This window comes from Bombus pascuorum, chromosome 7, assembly GCF_905332965.1.
Source record: "Bombus pascuorum chromosome 7, iyBomPasc1.1, whole genome shotgun sequence".
NCBI lineage: Eukaryota > Metazoa > Arthropoda > Insecta > Hymenoptera > Apidae > Bombus > Bombus pascuorum.
The window spans coordinates 564794-585034 of record NC_083494.1 but is presented as its reverse complement, the minus strand read 5'-3'; the positions used below and the strand labels follow the sequence as shown (position 1 = coordinate 585034).

General features: G+C 31.2%; 3 protein-coding genes across 4 annotated transcripts; 2 read left to right on the top strand and 1 right to left on the bottom strand.

Annotated features, from left to right (window-relative positions):
* Positions 1-25: 25 nt before the first annotated feature.
* On the bottom strand, positions 26-8220 carry LOC132908996 (uncharacterized). The gene is made up of 5 exons (XM_060963547.1): positions 7893-8220; positions 5146-5385; positions 3152-3484; positions 2397-2627; positions 26-1347 (listed from the first exon to the last, which is right to left on the bottom strand). The coding sequence occupies exons 1-5, from the start codon at positions 8203-8205 to the stop codon at positions 1091-1093; spliced, it is 1374 nt and encodes a 457-aa protein (XP_060819530.1). The 5' UTR covers positions 8206-8220; the 3' UTR covers positions 26-1090.
* Positions 3344-15723, top strand: LOC132908997 (beta-1,4-glucuronyltransferase 1-like). The gene is made up of 5 exons (XM_060963548.1): positions 3344-3465; positions 12578-13286; positions 14052-14440; positions 14809-15010; positions 15265-15723. Exons 2-5 carry the CDS (start codon positions 12741-12743, stop codon positions 15475-15477), a joined length of 1350 nt encoding a protein of 449 aa, XP_060819531.1. The 5' UTR covers positions 3344-3465; positions 12578-12740; the 3' UTR covers positions 15478-15723.
* Positions 15724-16583: 860 nt separating this feature from the next.
* LOC132909006 (ceramide synthase 6) lies at positions 16584-20220 on the top strand. 2 transcript variants are annotated; one of them, XM_060963577.1, is made up of 8 exons: positions 16584-16860; positions 16942-17131; positions 17432-17549; positions 18758-18870; positions 19033-19363; positions 19463-19581; positions 19668-19812; positions 19899-20220. In XM_060963577.1, exons 2-8 carry the CDS (start codon positions 16953-16955, stop codon positions 20019-20021), a joined length of 1128 nt encoding a protein of 375 aa, XP_060819560.1. In that variant the 5' UTR covers positions 16584-16860; positions 16942-16952; the 3' UTR covers positions 20022-20220. The 2 variants fall into 2 exon arrangements, with proteins under 2 accessions (XP_060819560.1, XP_060819559.1); XM_060963576.1 differs by having other exon boundaries at positions 16928-17131.
* The last annotated feature ends 21 nt before the right edge of the window (positions 20221-20241 follow it).

Genomic DNA, 20241 nt, shown 5'->3' with positions numbered 1-20241 from the left:
ATTTAGCGCAAATGAAACAAAACTATAAAGTATAAATTTAATTTATTAATTTAGTTTAACTACAATGATTACAAATGCAGAAGTATGTGTAAAATATAAACAATATATAATGATAGATTATAGATAATGTCCATATTATAATTTTAAATCAGTACTTTACTTCAAATAATTTCTTCAGTAATCAATTGTTTAAGGTTCAAGTAATACAGATATATATATATACATATACATGATTTTTTAATATGGCAAGTATAGTATAGTCATATTAGAAAGTTACACGATAAATATGATTTTGTAAATATCAATATTGAATTTTTTGAATCTAAGTACAACAGAATGGAAGAAAATTTATTGATTGAAAGAGATAGATAGATGTTTATGTTAATCATTTTTGATAAAATGGTTTCTAACTATATGTTTCTAATTATATGTTTTCATATCAAAATTTTCATTATCCTTGTCATATATTAATATTTACTGTATGTACAATGATATCTTTATGCATGTGAAAATAGAGTGTAGTAAATATTCGTAGTAATTAAAGATTTTTACTAATTGACGCAGAATGTGTTTTATTACACCTGCTGCCTACGAAGAATGTTAATTTATTGGATATTCCTAACCAGAGATATTAAATATTTACATAATTTAAAAGTATTTATATAAATATTATATAAAATATTCATGAAATAATTTTATCGATTCTGGAGTTTATGACGTATGTGGTATTGTATATATGTATGTATATATTCAATTATTTTATTCGTTTTATGCCGATGTCGTATTTCGTATTACCTAACGAACGTTAATAAATTATGCTGTTATAGCTGTAGAATTTTGTTATTTATAATATATACTTTGTAATTAAAACATATGGTGTAAATGTGGAACATAGAATTCTATTGTGTTTTATATATTTATAATTTCTTATAAAATTTTATTCTGAAAATTATCGATCTTGAAACTACATTTTACTGATATGTATAATTTAATGCAATTCAGTGAAATATGCATTACAACGAAACAGCTTTATGACAAATTATCTTTAAGATAGTTATATATTCGAAATATAAAACGTTTATTGAAAATACTAAGCTTCGATTAATAAACCATATTTGAGACCAATATTGGTCAAGTTCTGAGTAGTTGATACACCCAAAACCGCAACCGCAATAGCAGCAATAGTGACTGCACCTTCCAAGTAAAGACCGTATAATACTCGCACATAGCCAACTATTGTTGAAAGACCACCAGCAGCAGTAAAATCTAAAGGAAATAGAACACTTGCTGCAATTGGCCTGGATCTAGCTACTCCAAAACATAAGACTCCCAGCAGATAGTAAGTGGCTGTAATTGAAAATAATGTATAGTTACTCACATTAATATTCGAATATAGTACTATCTCTGCGACAATAACGAGTTATTCCGAGTGGTAATTTTTATTGTCCTTAATTTTATTTCACCCTGTACATTACATTATTTACTTAAAGCCATATTCTAAATCAATTGGCAAAGTTTTGCTTTTTTAATATGAAACATGCCTGGTAAGGGCATATTTTTATCCTAGTAAAAAATAATACTTGAATCAGATTTTATGACTTCAAAGACCCCTAAAACAAATCCCATTGAAATCACCGATGACATATTTACTGATACTAAATTTTACCAGCATCAGACTTGCCCAACACCACAGTTGTCCGACACCAGACTATATCAACAACAGCTTCAACTGAATTATTATGTTTGGCGGTATGACTGTCAGTATCAATACATGCAAATAAAAGCGAATTTTCACTTATGCACGTAAGTTTATTGTTGCGGATAAAATCGGTGGCCGATCGCGGTCGGGTTAAAAATGCTAACTCAAATTTAACACAAACCACGAACTTGATATCGATTTGTGTTGAAATTACGTTCAAACTTATCGCAAATAAATTGAAATTTATAAACCAAAACTTATTTAATTGCTAAACAGTTTGTGTTCGATATTGGGTTTGGATTGGTTCCTTAATTCGTACACCGTAAGGTGGCAGGCTATCAATCATCTGTAGCATAAAGTCTATCTAAGTAAAAGTTCTCTCTTACTTCCCTGTGCTAATACTGCCAGTCAATCGAAGCTGTCGTCAGCAAAAGCTGTGGTCTATGAAATCTGGAGTCGATCAAATTTGGTGTCAGTGAATAATAATCGACAAAATCTGTGTCAATGGTTTCAATGGGATCCCCTAAAACTGTTCTGTTTGTAATTAGTCGTGTAAAGTTAACAGACATATAAATTTACTCCAGGTTTTTACTTTTTCAGATCACTAATCGTGATAACGTTATATTAACCAATCTCATAGAAAAATTATACGAATATTATAAGCGTATATACATGGGCATTATGATTTTATAATTACCTACACAAACGAAGGGCACTACCTTAACCCATTTTGGTACTGGCGGTGTATAACTTAGCTCTGTTTGCTCATATCCTTCAAGTATCCTCGATATAGCATATCTTTGTAATCGTACTGCTAACAGAAGACCAAGATTCATAACTAAAAGAAAATGTGCAGGTATACCAATTGCTGCAAAAATAACAGTTACTGTTCGACCAGCTGTCGTTCGTGGAACCGGGGCACCAAAACCTAACAGAAATAGAAGCATATTACAAATTGGCAAAAATAAAAAAAATATATGTGCTTATACGTAACTATGTTGCTTAAGCATCTAAAAACAGTATAGAATAAATAAAAGTAAGCGCCCGATTATATTTTTCGAAAGATTCGTTATCAGACTGCGTATTTTTGCGAACTTATAGGAAATTAGAAAGTGTAAAATTACACAAAATATACATAGCATGAAAGACACGTAAGCTATTCAATGTATAATGCTTTCCATAATACTTGTTAGGTAGAACAATTTTGTACCGAGATTTAATTTTATCAATTATATTCTCAAAAATATAAATTTCTATAAAAATACGCAGTCTATTCGTTATCTCTCCTAAGTTTGCTAATGTTACATTTTACACTAATTATTTAAAGAAACAATACAATGTGCATATTAAAATCCTGCGCTTGAAACTGATACCGTTTGTATTTTTTCTTTTTTATATTTATCGCAATAATTAAGAAGCATTTATTTGCTACAGAAACGATATTTCAATTACCAAGAGTGGTGAGAAGTGAAAGCGCAAATAAGATACAACCCGGGAACGTCCAAAGTTGTCCACTATTTCCACTTTCGCCATATCCAGAACTAACTGCCATCAATAGCAACTTTTCGTGTTTTTCTACATATTGGTGCACTTTGTTACTCCAAAGCGGTTCTACGTCCTCTTCTTTTTCTGTACGCAACTGTCTCAATTCCGTCGCTAAGCCAACTGCTAAATCTTTCTGCATATCCTTCAATTTTACAACTTGCTCACGTTCCCGTGGTCCCTCAATGACACAAAAAGCCACTGCACCAGCAATTGCCCAAATGGTAAGTAACCACGTTAATCCTATAATACGTAAACCACGTTTGTTAACTAAAAATAGTAAAAGCGAATTACATATTAAAATTGTTTGCCGATATGAGAATCATTTTTTTCAATAAATCACTCTACGCCCCTTAGGCTGACCTCCTTTCGTTCGTACGAGGAGGTTTACTCGCGTGCAAGGATATTTTGGTCTATTTTTAATTATCAATAAAGACAAATTACTTTCTTATTCTTATTTCGGCGTCAAGAATCACTCCTTAAATTATGAAAATATTCAAACACTCCTAAAAGCTTCGATTTGAAAAGCTTCGCTTCGAGAGCTCATTGTACAACTAAGAACAATGGAAAAAATCCATATATATATATATGTATTAGTTTATGCGATATAACGAATTTTTTGTTTTTATTTTGTGTTATCTAATTATTAGAGGTGCGCGGGTACTCGATATTTCGAGTTCGAATGGGGTCGAGAATTCTACTCGAGATTGTGTCGTGATCCCCAAAGTTTGTAACATCTGCGTACTCCCAATATTTCGTATTATTTCTTATAGTTAAATGTGGAAATCATTCTAAATCTAAGGGCAGAAAATCCGATTGTAAAATTAAAAAGAGCAGACCAGATCCAAGCCTCGGGTACCAGCAACTTTGGGTATGCGCACACCCCTATTAATTACCTTCACAGAAAATGACCACGTTGCATTTCGAGGCAATCCTGTAAACGTCTTGTCATGGATCTTATTAAGTTCTGAATGATTCCTGAATTTGCCGAAAAGCTTGTTCCATTCCGAACCTTAATATGTTAACATCATCAATAGAATTTTCACTGTATGCAAAATTCCTTATATCTCATAAACGAAGACAGAGCATGCGTTTATATGAACTTCTCTCATTGTGAGTCTCACACGTTCTGTTACACCCTGAATACTATGTGAAATATTTGAAAATCTCATTAGCACTGTAACGAGACTCGACCTCGATTATTACTCCTACCTCGAGTCTGAAAATCGGATCTGAAAATGTAACAGAGGTTACAAGATATTTATTGGAAGCGTACGTTTCCCAAAGATCAACAAAGTTTTCAACAGTCAATTATGCGTTATATTCATAGAACACGTTATGTAGCGAGACCATCCTTAGCACTTATACGAGTAAAACTTCGACCTTTAGTTTCTGCAACTCTGTTCTTGTTTGATAACTCCTCTATAATTGGACTTCTATTAAAGAAGTTCAACACTTTTCCCCAGTACCTATTATTCTTTGTTCACATAATAGGAGCTCTTCAAATAAGTGATTTCAACCAGTAAGAGTTCAGTTAATCGACTAAATTACTAACTTAACTAAAGTTTCTTTCCAGTAATTGGAGTTCGGATAAGTAGAGTTCTACCGTAACTGAATATTTAAGACTACTAGTCGTGCTATATACTAATTTCGCACTAAATGTACGTTTGGCGGTAAATGTCTTGTGACTTCTATATCCATTTTCGGATTGATTTGAAATTTTAGTATTATAAGTTTAGTTTTGTGGGGACAAAAACGGTATTCATAAAAATATTGTATGGTAAGTGTTCGAATACTTTCATGAGCCACTATATGTATATTTTATGAAAAGTATCTTCAATACACTATTTTTTAATAGCAATCGTAAATTATGAGCGAAAGAAGAGATATCAATGTATTTTTACCAAACAACGAGAGTGATAATCTTCCTAGAAATCTAATATGTCTCCATATTTTCGAAAATCCTTTTACATTTGACGAAGCTACATCTTCTTCTTCGACGATATCTTTAACGGATGGTAAAACCCTGAGTCGCAATGGTAGTCCAACTGTTGTTTGAATAGCAATTGATTTCGTCGGTTTTTCGGAATTTGCGGTCGTTTTGTATCGCGGAGAGATGTCTTCCGAAACTGTCGTAGGTGTATCTAAGAATAATAGAACAAATTATTACTGCAATAATACTATAATAATTTAATGCAACCTTTAAAAATGATTTTCTTGCTTTATAATGTATTACGTAGATGACAAAAAATGACGATAAAAAGGAAATATATTTTCTTTGCTCAAGATCATTATAGTTAAATATAACGTTGTCTCTAATAACGACGAGCCTCGTAAATCTTTAAGAATACAAGGTCTGGCACAATAACATGTACAGGTGGGCGTGAGATGATTTCTTATGAAAAAATAAGAAGAAGATTTGACTAGCTTATACTTGAACTTGGCTGATCACCGAGTATGAGGAAACAATCGACAGGAAATTATCCTATACATGAAAATAAGTCGAAAATAAGTGGAACAAATTTTTCACAAGATTCTTTGTTTTCGAGAAAAATAAATTTGAAAATATATCATGCGCGTGTACCAGGCCTGTTCTTAATTAAGCATATCGTTGCTTGGCATTGATAGTGGCATAATTCAACAAATTTCAGACTACACTGTGTTTCTATTTTTATCGTGTAAAACGGTAAATATTTACAACTCTATCGGTTTTGCGTCATAGAGAAAAATTATTACTTATGCTGTTATCAACCTGGCCTTAATTTTACAACACTGTCTCATCTTCAGTCGTTTTGCAACAAGTGGAAAGTTATACTGTTTTCGCGAATAGTCGCATATGTTGTATTAAGTCAGCCTTATAATATCGTTGAAACGACTCGCGAAGATTTCTTTGTAAATTTGAAAAAAACTCTTCTCTAAAATATATATTTTTCGGGTTGTGCCACTATCAATGTTGTGCCAAGCAGCGACAATCAAACTTCATTTTCTTGGGAATGAAACCTTAAATGGAAAGTATTTTTACTTATTTTTGCACGTATAATAATCTCTTTTTGATTGTTCACTCTTACCCAATTGGTAATTAGTCACGATCAAGCGTCCTAGACAAATTTTCAAACTCGATTTTCTCAGAAATTAAGCTTCGAACGAAAAAATGTTATTCGATATTTTCTCCTTATTTTTTATAAGGAATTGTCATATGCTCGCTTGGCTATAGCCTATACATACATGTTATTCGATTCGATCCTGTATATGTACATAGATATGTTCCTGTAATGCATGAAATGCTATTACTTCGTTGAATTTACTGTGCATATTGTCAATATATTTCTTTAATTTGAATTACAATTATATAGTACAGTACAGTATATACGCATCTTGAAACTCATCTAAATTTTCTTAGGCTTAACTTCCAATTTTAAACTCTATAGTGCGTTCCACTGTCCTACATTCGGTTTTTCCTTACGTATTGATTTAGTTCTTCTTAACGCGTTATTATTAATGAAACCAGAAATAGCATATACATCCAACCGGTGATATAGTCATCAAACTTATACTCCTGTACAATTCTGCAAATTCTATAGTATTATTTAAAAGTATTGTATAGTATACGTGTATATATATATAAACGAGCTTGAAGGCATAGAAATAAAGATAAAGATTTTGTCATAAAATAATTAGGGCAGCTTAGAAATATTCTAAAACTATCGCCAAAATGGATTGTTTTATTTTAATTTTACTTTCTCTTCCTTTTATTATTTTATTTAGTATTGTTGCAAATTTATGCTTCGTGTGTTTTATATGTTCATATAAACATTTTTATATGTCTTATGTAAAAAAGTGTACAATTTTGAACTATTATAAAGAATGATTATACCTTAGGAATTATTATTATTATTATCTATCGTCGTTTAAATTCGGTTTGTCTCTAATAAATGACTCTATTAAATATAAGTATAATTAGCTTCCATCTATTATTAAATAATCAATTAACGAGTAACTAAGTGTAGAGATAGTAGTAGTAAACCTAAACGTACACATATCAAAAGAGCAAATAAATATTTCACAACATAATATAAAACTATGTGATTAGCACTAGATTTACACGTAGAATGATCACTATTTCTCGTTTCATATACACACATATGTTCTAACTGGTTCGTAATTTAAATATCTTTTTGCGTTTCAACATACTTACATTGACATATCTTTGTCAAATTAAGTTAATATATCGACTTGTGTAAGTTATTGTACGAGGTGTATTTAAAACTGAAGCTAAGAAGGAAACATAAAAAAAAATGTGAAGATCACAGGACCGTGAAGAGCTAAACTGTTATATAATTTATATAAGATACACGTCTCTACGTCTAGACATTCTAAAGAATTCATTTTGAAAATAATATATTTTCCAATAACGTTTACTCGAATATACAGGAGTCGGAGAAAATAAAATATATGTATATATGCATGCATAATATGTATATAACGTATAAGAGGTGCTCCCATTATTTTGTTCAATCCCTGTACACGATATGCTCATGTGATCAAATAATCTTGACAAACTTTGTTCAAATTTAATCAATGATACATAAATGCAAATATCTTTAATACGTTATCATACGATGTTAAAACACTTGTCGAAAATTAGTCATACCTATTGCAAAAACTACATCGTTGTCGTCTTCATTCTGGTTGTGCCTCTGCTGTTCGGTCATCGTTATGTGAAACTCGGTAACGCGACGTCCGATCTCGTCCTTCGATTTCGGATGTATTACGTTCCTATGGGCAGAATGTCGTATTTTGTGGATCTTGATCGCCCTGTGCATTTTCTTCCCGGCATGTTGTTTACGAGCGCATGTAACAGCGGACAGCGAAACAGGTGTCAACTTCGCAACGTCTATAACATCACTAACGGGCGTCGCAACACCCCCAAGGATTGGCGGTGCTGGGAAAAGGGGCACGTCCATTGACAAAGGTCAAGGTTCCTTTGCTTATGAAGTACAATGCTATCATCAATAGCGATTTCTTTCTTTAACCTAGTCCTTTGTTGGTTTTACATCAATGTATCAAGGTAACGCAGGCATGTGTAACTTCTTTCTTTACACATATAACTACTGCACTGGTGATGCAATCGTTTCCATTTCATAACTATTTATCCATGACCTTTCAGTATGGATAAATTTAATTTATAAAGAATGTTTACGGAGGAACAAAGAAGTTTTGGGTTGAAACTGGTTCGTAAGATATATTTGTACAAGAAGAAACTGTTTGATAGTGGCATTTTATATTTAATGGATTTAAATTCGAGCATCTTTTGATACTTTTGATATTTTCAAGTTTTATTTTTTATTTATTTCTAGTTGTATTTAAAAGAGATAATGATAGGAATGTTCGTTCCATTTCGTGGCCATCATTATACGTATTGTCTTTGTAAAATTTACGTAAGAGTTATAGCTTATTTTATGTTTTTATTTCATATAATATTATTATAATTTGTCCTTAACATCTTATTAATGCATGTAATATTAGAAAATTTTCTAATTCATTTATGACTTACAATTGCAACAACATCTGAAATAATGAAAACAAATTTCTGCGTTAGTTCAAAATATGAATAGTAACCATTTTGATTCTATTTATTTTCTTTATATATTTTATCTATATATTCTATTTATCTCCTCTAGTCGATTACTTATGAAAATTTAATTATTTAATTATGCTAGATAAAGTTACTTGAGGCGGTGCTAGGTCTAGATGCACACCTAAGTATATAATACCAGGCAAAGCTCAGAGAGAAGGAGAAGGCTGGGCTTCGAGCAGAGGCAAGAGCTTTGAGATATGAAGAGAGTATAAAAAGAGGTGTAGGTGGATTATTAGGTGAAGGATACGTAAAAGAAAAAGAAAGGAAAATTAGAAGAACAGAAAGTAGCAGAGCAAGAGAAGAATGCCTTTAGAGAAGTGATCGCAGCCAGCTAGGTGTAGAAAATCCAAGACAGCAGGAGATTGATATAATTAAGGTTCTGACGGAAAGGAACAAAGAGTTACAAGGTCAAGATGCAATATAATAGAATTTGGAATGCCAAATATAATAGTAGGTACTATAGTAGGTATAATATGTACGTAAGAATAGTGGGTTAAGCGAAATATCTAGAGAATGAAGGAAAAGGAGGCAGCCAGAGGCCTGTAGACAGGGAAATCGTTACTGGTTGGAAGAGAAAAAGGGAAAATGTATTTTATGTAGGTTAGAGATATCACTTATTAAAAGATTGCTATAGATATTGCTATAACAATTATTAAAATACTGCTAAATTTCTAGCGAACTAAGAGAGGAAGAGATAGGAGAAAAATCACTGGATTTTCAGAGGTCAATTTCACCCCCTTAAAGCGAATTTGAACAGAAGAAAAAATTTGCTTAATACATTTCTGTATTTTCTCCACATATCCCCAAAGTTTCTTAATTTTTAGAATTTGCAGGTTGCGAATCTTCCGTTGTCGAATGAAAAAATGGTAAACCTCCCCACTACTTCGATAGCCCACTTCTTTACTACCCTGTACTACCACTACCCTCCCTCTTTCATCCTCAATTCAGTGGTTGGAATATTTGTTACTCTTTCCATTCCTTATGCGTCGCTATGACATACTTTTGTGCATAATACGGAAACTAGAACCAACCACCCTATATATGTATAATTTTGACAACATATTTCGAGGGCATCAAAATCAGTAAGAAGGTAACTATTCGGCAACTTGGCCAAGTTTATTGATATTTATACTATAATCTTTTTTCACCGTTCGGAAGAGCGAAATAACAAAATCTAATTTCTATGTCACCCTGTATGATCGTAATAAAAACTTATATAACGTATTAATAGTAAGTATAATATAATGAAAAGTTTAAAGATTTATTAAATTAATTTTCGATATTTAACTATCCGTTACAAATGATTTATTTTAGCATATTTTCTATCTGTAATCGTTGATATTATTTTTTCACATACATATTTCGTTGAATAATCGTGTCAAACGAATTTACAAAAATAAGAGTTATATTATTTATATGTTCTTTCACTTTTTAACTCTCATATAATTATACTTATTATATTATACTTCAAATATAGTTAAGAAATGTATAGAATTATTTGTTCAACCTCTGTTTAAAGAATACTAAGTTCAAACCACTCGAATGTACTATAGGTCAGTCGTAGTATATCTACGATGCTGCATGCTTAAAAATTATAAATAATACTTATGTTTCTATTTTCCTAGATATCGAATGCATGCTCCTTTTCCTTCGCGTTTGTGATGTAAATGTAATCTCAAAGTAAACGTTTAAAAAAAGGAGCTGTGTGATAACAGAAAAACAAAGCTGATAAAGCCGCACTTAAAGGTCATATAATATATGTGTACATATTTATCAAACCGGTGATTATGTCTTCTTTAAATCTACTCATGTACTTACTATATACACGTACGACCATTGAATAAAAGTCCACGCATCAATATGTAGGCACGACCACACATAATAAACGCGGATGGTACATCACAAATGAAAGAGAATGGAAGGAATATAAAGTTGAACTTCAAAATTACGATGTTTAGGAATCAAGACGAGACGATCCGTATACTCCTTCGAACAATTTACAGACTACTGGCTCCGAATTGCATTTCGTAGATTTGGCGCATTGCATGCTACGGTGAAGGATGTAGTAACGTAAATTCCCTATCGATACACTAAAATTAGAACGCAACCTTGGAATAAATCACGAAGATATTAGCCAAATTTCATCGCATTCCTTGTTTTCTCCGGTAAGATACATCACGGTAGGTCATTGTCGGATGTTGACCTAACGATATATGAATAATTTACAGTAGATACACTGATTCATAACGCCTGTACAAAATTTTGATGTGTACATTATACAAAACATTTTAATATTTCATTAGCACTCCCATAAAACACAACCATCGTGATTATATTGATAAAATTTGGAGCGGTATTTGAAACGGTAAAATTTAGCGGAGACATTTAGACAGATTTAGGCCACGAGTCACTAGCGACAGAACTATCGCTTTAATAGCTCTACAGGGTGAGTCACTTGTTTTAATTTTGCAGATAAAGAGCAATGTTTGAAACAAAAATTATTTGGTTCCAAGGGGGCCATAGTATGGCTGTCAAAACGTTTTATCCGGTGGATGCGCTTAGAATATTTGAAGTTCGCCGTCATTTGTTTAAATGCAACTACGTATTTTTGAACAGCTACCATCGTAGCCACTCTCAAGGCGATTTCAATGACCACAGTCATTCAAGACCACAAAAGTACCTGTGTGAAAAATGAAATATGTGAAATATGAAGGCAAACAGTTGTGGATTACTAAAACACTAAAGTGGCTACTAACTTTGATACAAGATCAAATAGGACACGCGTTGATACAAACTTTTTCCATTGTTTTCGTGATTCCTGCTCACTTTAAAAGTGTGTCCCACGTATTAAGATACACCCCGTACATTAAAATCGGTTTCCCACGTCTTATTGGCGATCAACCGCATGCAGCGAGTGAATATTTTTGTTTAAGTACGAGGCTTGTTTAAGAACTGTATTTTATTTTCTCATTGGATCGCTAGTGGCAACGTAAAATAAACAACATTCCTAATAGGATAATCCCAAAGGTAAACGTCAACGATTATCACCTAGTCAACCATCTATACCATACCTTGAAAGGAATTTCCACCTAGATAAGATTTCGGTCTGTATGCACAATGAAATATCAGATATTTAATTCACGCTAAATTGTTAAATCTGTATCTGTGCGATAGGTCTTTAGACAACGGCATCGTCGTCTACATAGAGTTTTACTGGAAAGTTGATCATTGTTAATGAACCGCAAAAAAATGTCTCATCGCTATAATACCATAGTACAAACGCTGGATGAAAGCAACCTTGAAATTCTCCATAACAAACAAGACAATAACGATCTGTTGATGGCATTAAATCACTAATAATAACTTTAAATAGCTTACATATAATCCTGCTAGCTATATTCTACGATATTACGAAGTACAATATACATTAGGCAGGTACATCTCATAATATACGTATGTATACATGCAGGTACACAAACGTTTTTTTCTATTGTACAACATCACATGTATGTATATAAATTAATATAATAATTTTATTACAATACCTATACCCATACAAATACATTTAATGCAATAGCCATAAAAAATGAAATGGTACAGTCCAGTCGTCGTTTTAGTTGCCATTTATTTTATAGCGATTACTAAAAATTTGAGCCGAGTTTTTTTGTGAATTTAAGCTGAAGTTTTTGTTTTCGTAGGTTTAAATTCTGGCGAATTGTATCGAAGGTAGGCACGCCTGCGCTGTATTGATCCAAAATTGACGGCCTCGTCTTGCCTGAACGGCAACAGCAGTGCCCAAGTACATCTCAGTTCAATGAATTTACCGCGTTTAGAACATGGAAAATCGTCTCTTTAACAACAATGCGTTGCTCTGGTCGAAAGTTCCTAATCTGGTTGAGTTTAATGTTCTTCTTTCTCCTGATTGGTCGTCTCTTGATCGATCGTGGATTCGATTTACCGATATTGGTGATCGGTACTAGCGATATCTTAATACCAAAGACTTATTCAAGTTTTCAGCAAGATGTACAGACTGGAGCACTTGCTTTCGTAGCTGGCATGTACATGGCAGGTCTGCAACCTAGGAACAAAAGTTTCTGCAGATGGTACCATGGCCTGCCGAATATGCTCTCGTATCCGGCATCCAAAGTCACCTGGAGCCCCGAAATCGGTGAGAAGAGCCCCTACAGAATTCTACCGTTTGTATTGCGCGGAACCGAGGAGAGGAACAAGCTGCCTCAGGTGACCCTCTGCACGCACGCCACTGCAGATCAAGTCTATGGAATCGTGGAATTAGCTCGGAGATGGGAGGGTCCATTAAGCCTGGCCGTTTTCACGCCTGGCCTCGACGCTGGTATCGCCGTTGCTCTCCTCGATCGGGCCTGTCGATGCGAACCTGAAATGTACAAGGTTTCCCTATGCACTCGCTCTCAAAACAGGTCGCTAGTAGTATGATTGAATTTCAGGCATTATATGCATACCGCATGTCCAAATCTATTCTCCATCGCGACTATCTCAAATTTTCGTTCAATTTTAATTTAGTCATCGCCAACTACTTTGCTTGCGATACGAAAGCAACCGTTTCTAAAAAAATCCAATCTGGGACAAAGATACGTGGATAGATAAAAGAAGTAGGTATCGTCGAACCAGTGCTAGTATTACTTAGATTTTAGTACTTAGATTTTACTTGTTATATATCCTTATGGTATATAGATTATTTAGTTAGTTTAGTTGATTTAAAATTAACATTTACACTTTTGTGTAAACAAACTGTCTTTAAGGAAAATTCATTGATACCTATCACACTGCCTGTCCACTTATTTCTGTCCCCTACTCTACGTAATTAAATTAACAGCATGCTATAATTTTCTACTGTCACGGTCAGAAATACTGCTAATCATGTTTTATAAAAATTATGCTCTTTAAAGTGAAATGCAAGATTTTAAATTTCCTCTACCTTAAAAATTGTATAAATTGAGTAAAGTAAATTACATTGTTTCTAAATAATTTCTATAAAACACGTGAGTAAACATAAGTACATTTAAGTAGTTTTTTTAATTACTAAAATATATCGCATCGTATCTATATAAGATTATATGCGTTAAATATAGAGATGAATACACACGTAAGTACATGGAAGTATTAAATACAGTTTTAACGTATGCACTTTCACAGGTTTCTGTTCATTTGGTATTTCCGGCGAGTCGCCCACCAGCTTTAGGACAGATTACTCGAATTCGTGGTGACTGTGCGGCAACCGATCTTCAAAAAGGAGATGGAGGAACAGAAAGGAAACGAAGAAGCATGATTTATCCTATTAACGTAGCCAGAAATGTAGCCAGAATTCAAGCAAACACGACTCGTGTTCTAGTAACCGATATCGAATTATTACCTAGCCAAAGATTAGCATCCGGCTTTATGGAAATTGTTCGGGAAAAAACACCAAAAGGCAGAATGGTCTTCGTGGTACCAGTATTTGAGATAGAATCAAACGAAGTGCCACCATTGACAAAAAAGGAATTGCTCTCAGCAACGAAGGCTGGTCTAGCCGTTTATTTTCACAGGTTTGTAAAAATAATTACAACTGTGCGAAAATGATTTTACAAAATTTATATTGGAAGGTTGTTTGAATTTTATATATATTAACATGTATTACATTATATACACTGGCAACAAGAAAAAAAAAGAAAAAAGTATTTGTACACTACTGTGTTTGTTAACTAGGTCCAATTATAATAAATTTTGTATCACTTAATGATACATATTTTCATATGATTGTCATCAAAATTTGATATTACGTAAATGAAACGTAGAACTTAAGAAAAGAACGTTTCGTTAGAATATAAAAGTGTGTACAAATATTTCTTTTAGCCACTATATAACCATAAATGAGAAGATACAAAAGATTTTACAGAGAATTCCTGGTTTATAGATTTCTTTGTTCACATTGTCAAAAGTTCCCTGGACTTAGTAGATGGTTAATTAGACCTGATCCAGGTAAAGTGAAACCTCTTATTATTACGAAAAGGGAATATCCACATCATAGATGGGAGCCTGTATACATAGGAACGCAAAATGATCCCTTTTATGCTGAAGAAATGTCTTGGGAAGGCAGACAAGATAAAATGAGTCAGGTATTGCGCGTATTCGACAGATTTACATTTATTTAGAAATAAAATACTAATAGAATTATATTTGTTCTATAAAATTTTATGCACATATGTATTATTATTATTATTATTATTATTATTATTACTATTATTGTTATTATGAGTAGTTTCATAATGGTAGATTTTTAAAACAGAATGTCATATGAATAATAAATTTTGTAGATAATAATAAATTATGTAAGAAACGTGTTATATTAATTTTCAATATTTTCTTATAGATGTTCGAGATGTGTCTTTTACATTATCGACTAATTATACTTGATGGTGCCTTTTTAGTCCATACACCAGGTATTAAACGAAAAACAATAAAGGTTGACAAAGCAAAGCGAGAATTTTTAAAGCCTCACGAAAGAAAGAACGCTCGTATCTATCAACGTATAATTAGACGTTTATTGAAACAATATCCTGTTAATCGCAAATGCGCACAATAATATTTTTCGATAAAGGAAATCAGTATTCAGAGTAATCGCTTTTACTGTAAGAATAAAATAAACTTTTAAAGATACACGAAGTAACTAGATATGTGCTGTTTGCTTTCTAATATTGTTATCTATATAAGTAATGCCTTGTATCTATACTACCATCCATTATAAAAGAATGTTTTTATATTTATAAACCAGTAGAAATTAACTGAAAATATGTGCCTATTTAAAATACAAAACATAAAAAGTATCGTAGTAGTAATTCCCTGAATAATGAATATATCACTATAGTTTATTATTACTTTCATTTTTTAGGTCAACTGAACATTGAGAAACTTTGTTATTATACATAAAAAATATAAAGATACGTGTAAAGAATATAAGTATATTCTCCCAACTAAAGCGTTACTGCATTTGTTTGATAAGACAAATATAAAAGTTAAGGTTTTGTATAAAAACCTTAAAATATTTTTTCTATACTACATCTGCAAATATTAATGATAAAAAGATGTATTTACCTACGTATGTTTCGTACGTTTTAAAATTATAAGTTATCGAACGAAATTTTTTCTTAAATGTAATTATTTACTTTAAATATTATACTTATCTACAAAATTATGTAACCATGCTAGTTTAAACAATATTTTTCAATTTTTTACAATTACAAATAATTTATGCATAATTTTATTGAAACGACAATTAATTTATAGTAATGTATATTTAATATAAGATCTTAGGTAATTGTAAGTTTAAGTTTAAGGTATTAGTTTTCCTCAATACGGCACTGTGATAATCCGAAACTGACAATAAATACAGATTAATTTTTAATGTCTGCTTTAAATATTAAAATACATAATTCGATACAGATAGATTATAAAATTTCGTAAATAATACTTCGTATGTCAATCGTGATATGTACATATGTATATATATAAAACCATAACAAAGTAATGCATAAATAATTCATAAAAATATATATTATAATCTTAGTAATTTTTTTATTTTTTATGACAAACTTTGATATTTCTTAAGAAAAATTAAAATCTTATATTCATTATTACTACTTTTCTACTGGTATTAAAAACGAGGTTATCCATAAAATGTTTGTTATCAGAATGATTACACACACGTCTAATGTACATTTAGTATTCGTAAATGATAACTGTGCAATGAAAATAGATATGAATTCGAATAATCGATTTTGAGTAAGAATTTTGTGGAAAAAAGATAATGATAATTTATCTGTTTATTTGAAAACAAGAACAGAAATAAGAGTCAAAAGGAAAACTAAGTTACGCGTGTATTGGAGATTGAAGCTACAGGCTCAATCTTCGAGCGGTGGCGTACAAGCACAGGAAGGTAGTTGAAGTTTCCTTTATTAAAGCAGATTAAGTATGTATTCCTTTAATTATTTCGGTTTTATAACATTTAGTGAATATTTACTGGAATTAAAATATAGATCAACAATTGCAGGAATTCTAATAATGGATATATTAAGGAATGTATCGTCGGCTTTTTGGTCAACTGATGTTTGGTTACCGCCTAATATAACGTGGGAAGATATCAAACCAAATTCGGATAATAAATATGCAGACTATCAACATTTAATTTATCCTCTGCCTATGGCATTTGTTCTTTTAATAATTAGATATGCCCTAGAAAGGTAATCACTCTATTCTTTTGTAATAATATATCAAATTTGTAATTGAACTAAGGTTATAGCGTATTTAAGTAAATATTTATATTTTATATCTTTTGAAATTCTTTATTATTGGAATTTCATTTTTTAAGTATTTCATTAAACTTTCAATGTAAGCTAAATTATAGTACACGCATAATCTTTGACATGTTATAATAATGTGTATTACATAGGAAAAGATCACATGATACTATGCAAGGACATTCTAAACTCTTACATCAACTCAATTAATTGAAATTACATGCTTTACTAATCTTTTTGTAGGTACTGTTTTGCGCCCATTGGTAAGTCCCTTGGTATAAAAAATACAAGAACAAAAAAAGCTACACCAAATGAAATATTAGAAAAAGCCTATCGTAGCAGAAAAATTAAACATAAACAGGTAAGCATGCATTAAATTAACTGCTTTCTTGATGTCATTAATAAAATTTCAATAAATAAAAATGAATTGTATTGTATTTGTTTATTGTATTGAGGCTATTATAATCCATAATAATGCCTATTATAATCTTTCTATATATGTGCATGCTTGATACATTTTGTTTCAATCACGGTTTATTCCTTAAAGCTAAATCTTAATTCACTATCTGTTTAAATATATTTATATCTTAATTTAATGTACAGATTACTACAAAACTTCTATGTGTCAGTCTTTGATATTTTGTTCTTGTTTTGATTGTTCTTCTTTGGTCGTTCTATTCATCTAAGCAGAAACCTTCTAACTTCGTGCTTTTCTTTATGAAGTTTGCTAATTCCCATATTTGCTTTTTTTGTTTCCATTGTTATTATTTATTATTCTTCTCAACATGATTCGTCTGATTTCTGTATACATTGTCATCTTCCTATAGTATTTTGGATGTATTTTCTATTATTGTTTGTTATATGTTGCTTTCCTCTGTTTCCTATAATGTGTTGTTATTTCCATGTCCAAATTGCTATAGTTTACGCCATAGTTGGGTGATTCGCTTCCCCTTTTCTTCTGGTACCTCTTTCTCCATTATCTTCAGTTTCTCACAGCATTTTCTCTGAAATCTATGTTCATCTGTGCTACCATGTCCCAGCAACGTATTGCTCTTTTCATTACCCCTAATTCAAAGTGTGATCTTTCTATTTCTATTCTTGTCATGTAGTATGCATTATGTAATAATGTTGCTTTTATTACTGTGTCAAATATCTTTTGTGCTGGTTCTTATCCAAGTAAAAATTTAATTGTAAATATGTTATTTCAATCTATTTTATTTGCATATTTTATTATAGAAATATTCATAACTATTTGAATAGTAAAATTTAATTAATGAATATTTTGTCATTATCCATTTTATTCAGTTAATATATAAAGAGAAAAATAGTTTAGAAACATTTAATAAAAAGTTATGGTAAATAGTAATTATAGTAAATCAATGTTGATATTCAATACTACAATACACCATGATATTAAACAACAATTATATTGAGAGCATAAAAAATTTGTCCAGTTCTAAATTGTGTGTTCAATATTAATTTCTTCAAACAGATTCATGTAATCTAAATCAAAGCAACTGAGAAATTAAATGTTATGGGGTTTTTTGTAATATGTGGATATATTTTAAGATCCTGGCACTGGCTAAACAATTAGATTGGTCTGAACGACAAGTAGAAAGATGGTTGCGATTAAGACGTACTCAGGATAAGCCATCAACACTTACAAAATTTTGTGAAAACAGGTTAGATTTTTAGAGTGAAATATAAAAAACGAAATATACTTCTTAATTTTTCGTTTATATAAAAGTTAATAATATGATAAAGTTAATTTTGCATTGAAATTCATACTATGTCTATATATATTTATCTTTAAATATTTAGTATAATCTATTCTTCTGTTACAGCTGGCGATGTTTATATTACATATACTCATTTCTATATGGACTAATTATTTTATGGAACAAGCCATGGTTGTGGGACATAAATCACTGTTATTATAATTATCCATATCATCCAGTTTCAAATGATATATGGTGGTACTATATGATATCAATGGCCTTTTACTGGTCTCTAAGTTTTTCTCAATTTTTTGATGTAAAAAGAAAAGATTTTTGGCAAATGTTCATTCACCATATAGCTACTATTGTATTAATGTGCTTTTCATGGGTTGGAAACTTAACCAGAATTGGTTCATTGGTCTTATTAGTGCATGATTGTGCAGATATTTTTCTAGAAGTAAGTATGCCTTGTTCAAACTGCTGGTATGTAATATTGATATGACAAATTTGATATGTACGTGGAAAATATATATATATATATATTTTTTTTTTTTAGGCTGCAAAAATGGCTAAGTATGCTAACTACCAGAAATTATGTGATTGTATATTTGTCATTTTTACAGTCCTATGGATTATCACACGTATTGGTGTTTATCCATTTTGGATAATTTATAGGTATGTTCTGATAATTTTAATTTCTAATATATTTCCGTACAATTAAAATTTGTTCATGTTACATTAAATCGTTAATTAAATTACAGCACATCGATAAAGGCACCTAAAATAGTACCTATGTTCCCAGCATATTATATTTTCAATTCTTTGCTAATTTTATTGTTATTCCTTCACATGATCTGGACATATTTAATTCTTAAAATCGCATACAACGCTTTCTATGCCGGCCAAGTAAGTTTTGCACTTTTTGATACCATATAAATTAAATGTAATTGTAAAATGTTTCAGAATTTTAATTTATACTTGAAATTTTTCAGATGGAAGGTGATATTCGTAGTAGCAGCAGTGAAGATATTTCAGATAACTCCATTGATAGTACACCACTAAATAATTCTACAAATTATGTTACCAAGCAAAATTCCAGACAGAAGGTTCACTAACAAATAACTTTCTAGAAAAAAGGTTATTGCAACAGTAATAAGGCAAGAATTCAAATATTTAGCCGGGCGCCAATTAATTTCAGCGAATTTAATAAACCCTTGCATTTATCGTAGTATGATAATTAAAAACCTTAACTTCGATAAAGTTATTAAAAAGGTTATTGACCTTTAAAACATTCGCCTTTTTTAATTATTATTTTTTTAAATAATTTAGCACTAC